The following is a 12,679-nucleotide window of genomic DNA, read 5'->3' on the forward strand; positions in this document are numbered from 1 at the left end:
GGGGGGACGCTAGAGGACTAAACAAAATATGAAAAATATCTTATACATACAAACCATTAAGCTTTCTTTGACACAAACCATTATATATTGCAGCGTATCAACATGCACTTACGCGCCATGATCTTCAGCGTTCTCCTGCGCGCCATACGCGCACGCGGCGCCCACATGCGCACACGCGCCTACGATCACCTGCACACCCTGCGCAAACACGCTTAGAGTCGCCTATGCGCCAGCACACCACCACGCACTTGCGCTCTCTTGCGCTCCAACGATTTCCTACACGCCAACGATCTCCTGCACGCCAACGATCTCCTGCGCGCCAAAGCTCTCCTGCACCCACGCACCCACGATCTCCTACGCGCCAGCGCCCACCTGTGCGCCAGCACTCCTGCTTGCCAAATTTCTCATACGCGCCAATTACCTGAACGCCAACATTTTCCTGCACAACAGAGCTCTCCCATGCACCATGTGCGCCCCACATCACCTGCGCACCCGCGCTCTCCTGTGCGCCATCTTGAGCGCCAACCAACGCGCCAGCCAAAACCTGCGCTGCATCACTCTCCTGCACGCAAGTTCGTAGGTGAGGCGACAACCTTGTTGCCCTCACCTGCGCGCCAACTTTTACCTGCGCGCCAGCGCTCACCAGACCATGTGCGATCACCTGCTCGCCCATCATGATTCTCGTGCGCGTGCTCTTTCTCCTATGGACGGGCGCCAACACACTCCCGCGCTCATCATAATTCTCCTGTGCGCGCGCAAATATTCAACTGCGTGTGTGCACCAACAGTCTCCCGCGTGCTAGCACCAATATTCTCCCTCGCGCAAGCACCAATATTCTCCCTTGCGCAAGCACTAGTATTCTCCCGCGCGCTAGCATGCGCACCAACAGGCACGTTATCTGGCAAGGTCGCCATCTTCTCATTCCCCTCCCTGGAAGCGCGTACCACCGCGCATTGTGGGAGAAGGGAAACATGCAGAGGGGTTCAGGATCCCTAAGCTGTATACTAAGGTGGACCCACCTATTCCAGTAACTCCTCCCAGGGAACCGTTGGTCCCTTTCCCTTCAGGGGGTCTGTCTGACAGTGCTTCTGTCAGCCAGCAGCCCTGGTTCAATGCCTTGATCAGAGCCGTAACCCAGGCTTTCAAGCCTGTCCTGTCTGATCGAGGTCATTGAACCATGGCCTCCTCTTCCCCTTTGTAGAGGAAAAGAGGAGTTTCGGACGCGGTCACTTCACTGAGGGTGAAACTGACTCCACTCAGACCTTCGAGACAAGTTCCTCCTGTTCCTCAGACTAACTCTCCATCCCTTTTGGACGAAGATCTCCCATCGCTTAGGGAGCCACGCGAAGAGAGACTTTCCCCCATCGCGCCAGTGGAGGAAATCTCTCTTCACGCTGAGAGTTCCTCACAGTCTGGGAATTGAAGGGACATGCCACACACATCGATGTTGGAGTCTTACCTCCTTCCCCGAAAGGAATCTAAAGACTCCAAAACCATGCCCTCTTAATGAGAGAATGCTTCAGCACGGCATTCTATTCCCGTCCTGAAACTTGGTGACGGGCAAGAGGGCTCTCGAACTTGGGGAAATTGCTCCCCCAGTTCGAATCTAAATTTCTCTCTTTCTTATCTTTTTCTTCCTCTTTATATTGCTTCAACCTTCTCCTAATATTATAAACTTTCCTTCATGTTGCTGTCCCAACCCTATGAGTAAAATTTCCCATATGTATATGTGTACATATTTACATATATATGTATGTTTATTTTTTTTTTTTTCTTTATGGCATGGATGTTTCTTCATCTGTTATTGCCACGTGGGCGGATGTTTCTACATCCGGTATTGCTGCCTGCTTTGATGAATGGTAAAGGTGTCACGGTTGGGAGGTGTTTGTGCTCAAAGCTATATGTGAGAGTATTGGATGATCTCAGCCACCCCGAAGATGGTTTGGACCTTTTTGGCGGAACTATTCTCAAGTGTTGGGTCTTCGGAATTCAGGGGGATCCAATGCTGGGGTAGGACTCTCGGCTTTTGGCCGGAAGCCCGTCATTACAGATATGGGGAGGATGATTCCATAGTTTCTTGGTCTCAGTCCTAACAGGTGGGTTCAGCTTACACCTGTGCCTCTATATCTGTTTTGATGCTATCCTTCGGGTAGGGTATGGAGTGGACCATCTGGGAAGTATACTCTCACTGTGCCGGTAGTGGAGAGTGCAAATTTCCTTCCCAACAAGTGATGACTTAATGTTCTCAAGCAGGTAAATCAAACTATTCAAAATATCACTCTTCTCTTTTCTTTATTCTAATGGATTCTTGTGACAACGACCCCACCTCCCCTGGATATGCTGACTCGCCCCCGGCACTGTTGACGACCTCTGGCAATTCATCTAAAGAAAACTCCGTTGACGACGTAGGAATTAAAAAGGACTATTCTTTAAACTTTCGGAAAAAGGGTAATTTGGGCAACATAGGAAAACTGAATGTCCTGCACATTACCCAAATCCCATTAGAAGCTAATTATGATGTGCTACATAAAATATTTGAGTGTTACGGATTAATAAAAGAAATTAGAATGAAACTTCAAGATGATAATTGGGAATCTTGGTTATCATTTAATTGTCATGAGGAAGTATTTAATGCAAGCCGTAACATTGTTGATATTAAAGTAGGTAATATGAGTGTTAAGGGTGCTCTGTGTGTGGGGCACCTAAAGATCTGGATGTCTACAGACCAGCAGACTGGGTTGATAAAGATATAGAGGTAGATATGCCATCACAAAGAAAGCCAAAACCACCAATGTGGCTTCTTGCTCAATCTATAGGAGGTACAGAAAATTATTTCAAGATATGCAAATTTCTTCAGAGGAAGGTAGGTACAATCGCACCTGGAGATATATCTCGATTCGGGAAGAAAAGTTACTTGATAGAGGCCAAGTCATACACACATTCTGTTATACTGTCCAATTTAAAGACAGTAAATGATGATATAAAATTGGACACCAAACCCCATCTAAACTTTAGCTATGGAAGGGGAGTCGTTTTCAATAGGGATCTACTGTATATGAATTTACTGAAGAGGAGATATTGGCTATGTGTCCACTATCAGTGTGGAAAGTACATAAAGTACCTGGAACATCAATGATTGTTCTTATTTTCCAGGATGCTGATGTACCTTTCCACATAGACATAGAAAATGAAAGGATTAGAGTTCAACCTTTTAAGCAGAAGCCAGTGCAATGTTATAATTGCTTTAAATTTGGACATCCTTCCAAAGTTTGCAATAATGAAAAAATTTGTAATACTTGCTCCAATATTTACCATGGGGAATGAACACTTGAGGCAAGGTGCTTAAACTGCAACTCTAATCATAAATCTAATGATAGGAGCGTCCAGTTTTATAAGTTAGAAGAGGCTGCCCTCAATAAATCAATTATTGTATAAGCGTGGGGCATGCCAAGAGATTATTAAATAAATCTAATACTTATGCAAAGACATTAAAAACAGGAGAAAAAGTTCCCCAGGAATCATCTCACCCACCTACTACTGTAGGTAGTTCTCGAAAAAGTAATTCACCATCTATTGCTAAAGTGCTGCATAAGACAAGAACATCTTCTAAAGATTTATCATTGAGTATCAACAAAAAGACATTACCCATCACTATCAAACCTTTGTCCCCCATTACAAAGGATAGTACTAACCTCTCCCAGGCCATATCCTTGCATGATTTAATGGAGATTCCACCTGACACCAAGTTATCAGGTGTACCTGTAGTGGGGAAGGTACAAAAACCTGATAACACACAACCTATTAATCGTAAAAGAGAGAGACCTCCATCTCTCTCGCCCCCTTTCCATAAGAAATATTAGACTTATGACATCAAATAAATATGATGATTTGTCTGTTGATGTTGCTGATCAACCAGAAGACAATTTAAATAAATCAGAAATTCAAGTTGAGGTCCACCATCCCCCTCAACAAATAGATCAAAAGGATACAAAGAAAAACACCAACGTAAAACCCAACATAACAAGACCATCTCTGAAGAAACCTACAGGTAATAATGTTAGATTAAAAACTGCTAATGGGATGACCTCATCCAAGATGTCTTCCAGAAACAATCCATAGTTTTTTCCTCAATTTTACAATGGAACTGTCAGGGTTTAAGGGCGAAATTTGATGAACTTAAGCTCCTAATTCATGAACATTCCCCCATAATTCTATGTCTACAGGAAAATATGGTGCTAACACTCCTAGTCCTCGAGAGTATGTTAGCTATAGAACACCATATAATCATCAAGCAGGGAGCCATGGTGGAAGTCTCATGTACGTTTGTCGAGATGTTCCCCAAATACCTATGTCTATATGTACAACCGTGCAGGCAATGGTTGTACAAATTGATATAGGAAGAAAATATACAATATGCTCTCTTTACTTACCTCCAAATGATAACATTTTATATGATGATTTAGCAGAGGTCATTCAACAACTCCCTCAACCATTTCTCTTACTGGGAGATATGAATGGTAGACATCCTTTATGGGGTGATATTTTGGCAAACACAAGGGGCAATATTATCTCATCAATTGTGGAGAATGAGGATGTGGGACTCCTTAATACAGGAGAGCCCACACACTTCCATGTTCAGACAGGTACCTTGTCATACATTGGCTTTCAATTGCAAGCTCTAACTGCCTTCTTGATTTTGATTGGAGGACATTAGATGATTGGCATACTAGTGATCATGCAGCAATCATTATAAACACCAACAAGGGTCCGCCTTTACAAAGATCAACACGATGGAATCTTGACAAGGCAGACTGGGCTAAATTTTCTGAGCTAAGTGAAATCGAAGCGAGTGCAGAACAGTTGGAAAGTATTGATGATGCCATAGACCTACTGAATGGAACTCTCCATACAGCAGGAATCAATTTGATTCCCAAAACCACAGGAATATTCAAAAGACGACCAGTCCCGTGGTGGTCTTGAGAATTAACAGCCTTGCTCAGAGCCACCAAAAAATCTCTTGACTAGATTGCGTAGATGCCGTACGGATGAAAATTTGATAACGTACAAAAAGTGTAGAGCACAGTTCCGCCGTGCCATGAAAGAAGCTAGATGCCAATCTTGGGTGGCTTTTGTTTCCTCCATTAATAGTAGAACACCACCATCTTCTGTATGGAGGAAAGTAAAAAAGATTGCAGGCAAATTCACACCAAACCCACCACCAGTATTGAAAGTGAATGGTCAGTATGTGACTGAAGGAATTGAAGTTAGCAATGCCCTGGCTGACCATTTTTCAAATGTATCGTGCAAGACTGTAGCAGCTCCTGGTCACCAGTACAGGAGCATTGAAGGAAAGAAAATTTTAAATTTTGCAACAGGAAGGGAAGAGTCATATAATTCTGCTTTCACTGAAAGAGAAAATAATTCGGCACTTTCCACTTGTAACGACAGGACGAAATGGCTGAGCCCAAAATTGCTGATGATCAAATTTCGGTAGGGAAGTAAAATTCCAGTAATATTTCCCAAATTCATCATGCATAAATTTTCATGAAAAAGTACGGTACCCCTTGCAGGTAGATGGAAACGCCAGATGACATTTACTGCCCACTACCTGCAGGACATAGCCCACAGGAGCCTAGACACCTTCTCAATAGGTCCAGTGGTGGCAGCTCAAAACATGATCTAAACACCTCAGCACCCTTAGGGGACAACTATCAGAAGATTGAGGGTGGATGAAAGAGTAACTGATTAGCAACATCTTACTTTCATCTTCCCCTCTCTTGGGGCCCAGCATCTCAGGGATCCTGCACAGCTGACCTCTATTTTTATTGGGTATCACGCTCTCTAGACAGCTTCTCTACCTGGTAGAAGGTTATGTCTCCGACCTCCTACCAAGGGGGAGGCCGATTGTTTTGCCTTTGATTCTATGACCCTTTGGTATATAAAAGAGATGTTCTTTATTTTCCTGCAATGATTACTCAGGTCGTAATCCTAGGATAATGTGGTGCAGGGATCCCTCAGAGTCAACACGAACTAGAGACCATCCCGGGACAGCTTCCAGCCAGTTGGACAAGGACTTCCACCTACCTGAAGGCGAGTCTGCATATAAAATATAAAGAGTGTAAGGTTTGTGTGTTGCGCCAGGACGAATGACAAATTTGGAAGTGATTTGTATTTTCCTAGCAATACAATCTTGGAGGTCTTTACTCATACTGGTCGCTAGCACCAACCCCCAAAAGTCCTGTTGTAATAAAAAAGTGATGGTTAGTCACTAGTGCTGTGGGAGCAGGGCGCTAAATAGGGGTGGGTAGTTAAACCCTGTGTTGTCAAAAGCTTTGGCTGCTTTCAGCTTCGCCAAAATAAATAATAAATATGAACTCCAAGTTTGAATTGCTAGGGAAAATACAAATTACTTCCAAATATTTCATATTTTATTGCTATACTGTACAGTATAAACATACTGTACACATATTCACAAAATGATATAAATGATTACTGTGATATGCAAAAAAATGTGGTTTTATTATGGAATTCTTACCTTTGAGACAGACGATAGAGGCTAATAGTGGTGGTTACGGAGGAGAAGGGAAGAAGGAAGAGAAGGAAAGAGAGTTGGACAGTACCGTATATGATACTGTTCCTTACACATAGCTTAACACTTAAACTTAAAATTCATTGAACTTAGCTTGATTATTTTTTACTTTTTACTTTTACTTTTACATTTGTATTTTGTGTACTGTTCTTCACTTGTTTTTTACTTCTTTTATTTGCGTTTATTTACCTATCTTCGAAATAACTCTCATGTATGTTAGCCCTTTGTGCCTCCCTTTTACTTTCACTTGCCACAGGCCTTTTAAAAAGGAACCTATCTCGGGAGCTTTGTTTCTGCTTCCCTTTCAAAATGTTGCAGAAATGACTAGGGCAATTGTCATTAAAAAGAGCTAAAGCATGACCAATAGACAGTTTATCAGGGTATTTTTCAATGAAATCACAAACATCCTGCCACTTAACCAACACTTCCTTAATCTCTCTTGAAGAAGTAAATTCCTCTGTTTTGACCTCCTCACTACTGAACTCTTGCAACACCTCTGAACGTTGCATCATCTGTAGCTCGATCAACTCCTCAGTCAGGAGTTCTTTGTGATGCTCCTCAACAAGCTCGTTGATATCTGTCTCATCTACCTCCAGCCCCATGGACTTTTCTAAAGACATAATCTCTTCCAACGTAGGCGGGCTCAGGCTCGGGGGCAGGCTGTTCCAGCACTGCTAAAAAAATTTCCACTTCAAAGGATTTAGGACTTTAGAGCTAGAAAAACTACACATTAATTTCAAATATTTTTAATAAATTGAATGTGAAAACTACTATGATTTTATAAGTATTTAATTATAATTTAGAATACATTAGTTTATTATTAGGAGTAAATATAACAAATCTGTATTCAGAGGTCATAAATTATTTTCAAATTATATTAAATTATATTCAGAAATTTCACAAAGTCAACTGTCTTCATGTCTCACCCTGCATCACACCTAAAATATACATTGCTTAAAATTTTTCAACAACAAATTTTTTAGAAGATGATAGTGTTTATAGATAATGTAAAGATATTCACTGATGGTTCATAACCAAGTAACCAAGGAATAGCATTGAATATGTTATAATCCATACGGAAGTCTTATTTAGCTAAAATAATTTTATTGAATTTATGATGGTGATGAATGAGATCACCAGCCCAAGTGTTTAACCTTCAAGAGAAGTTTTAATAGATTATAGTTTGATTTATTTCAGATATTCACGTAACTGGTGGAATAGATGTGGATTGTCTTCCTGATTTGCCAAAGAAGTACTTCCATGTAGACCTCTGGTTTTCTGAAATTGATGATACTTTAGTTGACTGGGTTGGAAGTGCTGTTGAGAAGCTGTCTTTCAAGTTTAGGTTAGTATGTTACATGAAGCGATACATGTATTTTTGTGAGGTCATTGGTTTTTTATGTAAAACAGCCTTTTTCCAAAAAAAAATTTCTATATAGGAGTTCCCTTTTTATACTCTCCTATATACTGTAGATAAATTGCTTGAACATTGGGTATTTTGACATTGATTTTGAATTACGCAAATCAAATTACTTCTAGCCGTAGCAACCACCTTTAAATGCAATACTAATGAAGAGTAAATATATGATATTCTATCTATTTCAGTAAATGTTCAAACTTCAAATTATTTTAATGAAATATACTGGAATCCATGCACTAGTTACTTTTTATGACTAGCCTTAGTTGAAATGAGAAATAAAGGAACTTTGCAGTGACTTATTGTAAAACCTTTGTTCTAGTGGGAAAGAGGTGCTGGTTTTGTAAACAGCTTTCTCCCTTAGCTGCTGCCAGTTTGACACCTCATTCAACTTCAAACCACAGCCTTGGATGGTCATGTATATTTTTGTTGTGAAATTTAGTTGTTTATACTGTCTTTTTCTTGTTCTTCTTTGTCTGCATTTTTTTCCCACCTTTAAGTGGGGTCGATGTTTCTGGCCAGCGTTCTCCATCTACCTCTGTCCCACACTTCATCACCAGTTAATCCCTTTGATCGAAGGTCATCCTTGATACAGTCCATCCACCTTCACTTTGGTCTCCCTCTCCTCATTCCCTGTACCCCCATTTCCATCACTCTCCTCCCAATATACTGTCCATCTCTTCTCATGACATGACCATACCACCACTATGCAGAGCATATGTCTGCTTCTGCCAGTACACTTTCCTTATGACAGGTCTTGTCAGTTAGCTCCTGTATTCAGTGTGTTCTAGGTCATTGGTTTACTAAGAATAACTGTTCCTATGCTGTGATCTAGGTAATGTAAGCTGCTAATATCTTTTCATTGATACAGATAAGCAGCAACTTTGCTACATTGTTAAGAACATGTGGCCACTGTTTTGTCAATATCAGCACACCTTACGCAACATTAATTGATTAGAGTTCTTTTTCTTGAGAATTGTATAAATTGTCCATTTTGAACAATTATGCATTTTTGCCAGGACTGCAATACATGTACAATACTACCTTGTTCACGCTTCTTGATTATTTTTTCTCCAATGCTGTACAGTAATTGTCTCTTTGCTGTCTTTCTTAATGACTTTGGGGGTTTCAATGTCTCAACTCTGTGCTGTACTGTTAACTTGAGAGTGAACAATGGCAATCACAATTTGATATAGAATACAGTATATGGTCACTTCAGTACTCTACAAGGAACAGTTTCAAGATGGCTGCACAATACTATAGATAATGCTGCTAATAGTGCTGCTTGGAGAGTGGAAGAGTTAATGTCGAAGGCAAAACAAAATGGTATAAGATCATGTGAACATTTAAATGAGTGGCGTATTGGTACCACGATACTTCTTTTTGCACAATTTATTCTAGTCTCATTAGTACATGTCCTCAAAAAATGCGTTTACAGAGTTAGATTTTTGTTTGCAGACTCATACAATGCTTATAAACTAATTTGAATTTGCATGCTCACATACCGATTTGCTCGTAGCTAAAGTTTCTCAAAAACTGAGGTACTACTGTACTTGCAATATTTATAATGACACACACTTTGCTCTCTCTGAGTATTATATATTACTGTATAGGTACTTCTCAATTCACAATGAACAGTACTTGTAATTATCTTATACTAGCAGAATGATCTAGGAACCTACTTACAGAGGTATTGTCTCAAACAACATGGGCATCTAATACAACAAAATCCCTTCTTCATAATTGCTTCATAAAGAAATAATGCTATTTATTTTTACCAATGTTAATGGGCTCTGTCCTTTTTTTTTTTTTTTTTTTTTTTTGGGGCATCTCCTCAGGTATGCCAAAGGTTCCTTGGTTTTAAGTATCAAGGGATTTAGTGCTACTGGACACAGTTATGGATTTGGTCAGCAATATAGTCATTAAGGATGTTATCAGATACTTTCATATTAAGGATCCATCTAAGTGGAACTGAGACAAAGTATTGAAGTTATTATCAGGTCCTCGGGTTGGCCCCATAGATTAGCTGGGTTTAGAGAGCTTATCTTGAAGACAGGTTTTTAGTCAAGAGGGTTAACAAAGAACGGGTAATTTCCTGGAGTGGGGGTTTTATTGCAGAAGGAGCAATTATTTTTTTTTTTACTAGCTTTTAGAGCTAAGATTGATTCCAAATGTGAAAGTCTTGAAATTTTTTCATTCCTTCAGTAGATCTAGCAGGGCAGGAAGTAGTCAGGAAAAGTCTATCTGTACAGTTATCATTAAATATTAACTGAAGAGAGTAGCTTCTTTGTGTAAAGCTTCCTAGACTTTTGTTTGCAAACATAAAGATAATTCTTGCTCTTTGTTAAATAATGATGTCCTTCCAGGAAGATTTTAATCATAGACACTCATCATAACTTATTATAGTCTATTCTTTCTACCTTTAAAATGAAGATGCGGAACGTTGGAGGAATGACTATGGTACTTATAATTTCATAAAAAATCTTTCCCTCCAATTGATAATGAGGCAGGATAGTGAGGTGTAACTCTATTTGCTTCCTCATACATGAAAGAAGTTCAAGTTGTATGTGATCAAGTTGTTCCTTAGGTCTCCCTACTGTAACAGGAGACATTTTAGATTAAGTAAAGTAATCTGTTATTATTTTGCAGAGGTTATTCTTATCAGGTAATTGCGTTAGGGATTGAGTTCAAGTACTTTAGGGTGGTTATGTTGGAACCTTGACTTTTTTAGAGAGGTTCTCTTGACTAGATGTTGTTTGGTGCTGGTTGGTGATGCAGTAAATCCCCATGATAGATATTCGACTCTTGAACTTTCAGAGATAAAATCCTTTGTGCAATAGATGAAAAATGTTTTAGCATATTTTAAAAATATTTTATTTTACAGAAATTTATAGAGGAATTCATAATGCATATGAAGGCCAGCTCACTAGACTTACAAAAACCAACTGAAAACAATGGAAATTGAAGTCTGAGAGTTATAAGCTGGATGCCTTAGTTAATCATGTTGGACTTAAGAACTTTTCTATTTAACCCATTTTTGGAGCACACATTGTTACCCATTCTTGAAATACACATTGTTACCCAATCTTGGAACCCACACTTTGTTCCATATGTAGGGGACTTAAACTAGTACAAATACTTGTGCTTGGGTAATACTTTATAAGTAAAGGGAATCTTAGCTTTGCACGTCTTCTCACTGTGTTTATGGAATTGGAGAAGTATCAAGGCCTCTTCCAACCCTAAAATGCCACAGGACAAGTCTTCTTATGGTTGAATCCATACTGTAGGCATCAGCACAATGAATATTGAGTAAGACTTACTAAAATAAACAGAATTTTCAAAATAAAGACTATTACTTTAATACTTAAGCATTCATTGGATCTCACCCTCCTTCCCTCATCTAGTAATGGATTAATTAGGGAGGCCTCTAGTTACCATTTAATGCAGTAGTTCTGAAGGTATAAGGTAGGAGGACTAGTCATAAAACCCATTACTAGTCCTGTAACTTGAGTTTATCAACCTAGTTGCACTTGCAGAATATACTATAGAACAATGGTTGTTAGTTAGATATTAATATTGACATTTTATTTTGAATTTTTTTTTATTTTTGATATATGTTCATTTTTCTTTCCTTCTTTATTTCAACTCCATTTTCTCGATGAGACATACACACCTATCTCTAAAGTTCCTGTATGATCATCCAACAATTCTGAAAGCCTTGGCGTTGAAGACAGAGGTGGAAGGGATGTTGGAGAAAACGTGCTCAAAGTCGTACGAGACGAGTCTCCAAGCTTTTCTATAGTCTGATTTTCCTGGTGAAGTCGCTCCAGGGGCTGGAGACCAGTTATCGACCTCTCTCCTCTGAATAAATTTTTTTTGTCAAAGAAAGTTCAGGATGAAAACGCTACAGTATGTACTGTCTTTCATCAACAAATGAGGCTTTATGCTTTCAGTGGACATAAAGGATGCATACTGTGCTTGACAAGTTCCTATTCATCAGTCCTCTTGAAAATAAATAGTTTCTCCCTCTATAGTATGGTGTACCAGTTCAAGGTTCTGAACTTCGGACTGTGTATGGCTCTTTAGGTGTTCTTTCAGGTGTTCGCTGTAGTAGCCTCTTGGACCAACTCGCAGGAGACACATCTGTTGATGTATCTTGACAATTGATCCTGGCCTCCTCGGTGAAGCAGTTGCTGCAGGATCAAAATCGGATTCTCGTATTTTGCCCTGATTTGTGGATTGTGGTAAACTGGGAGGAGTTGAAACTCGCATCCAAGCAGAAGTTGAAGTACTATGGTAGGCTGATAGACATGGCAGCAGTGAGAGTCTTTACATCAGACAGGCTCAAAGAGGTTGCTCAACTGTTCCTACTCGAGACGTAAATACCAGCTTGGCGCTGGCAGGGTCTTCTCAGCCCCCTTTTTGGCTGGAGAAGCTCTCTCCTCAAAGGCTGTTTCACCAAAAATACCTGAAATATTGTCTGAAGGATCACTGGTCAGCCTACAGAGGTCCCCCATTCTGTCCTGTTTCAGTTGGACAAGAGGTTTGAGCTGATCTTAACTCGTGGCTGAACTAGGAAAATTTCGCCAGGGGAGTCCTACTCAACTCTCTGCCTCCAGACATGCAACTGTTCTCAGATGAATCGAAAAAGGAGTCGGGTGCACACGACACTT

The 12,679-nt window shown here is 40.1% G+C and overlaps 1 protein-coding gene across 1 annotated transcript in view; it reads left to right on the forward strand.

The window, feature by feature from the left end:
• LOC137657787 (uncharacterized) overlaps positions 1–12,679 on the forward strand; it is a 170,413-nt gene that overhangs the window by 119,044 nt on the left and 38,690 nt on the right. Inside the window, 1 exon segment of the mRNA XM_068392302.1 lies at positions 7,787–7,934. Within this exon segment, the coding sequence (XP_068248403.1) occupies positions 7,787–7,934 (148 nt within the window).

Source organism: Palaemon carinicauda, chromosome 18, assembly GCF_036898095.1.
Source record: "Palaemon carinicauda isolate YSFRI2023 chromosome 18, ASM3689809v2, whole genome shotgun sequence".
NCBI lineage: Eukaryota > Metazoa > Arthropoda > Malacostraca > Decapoda > Palaemonidae > Palaemon > Palaemon carinicauda.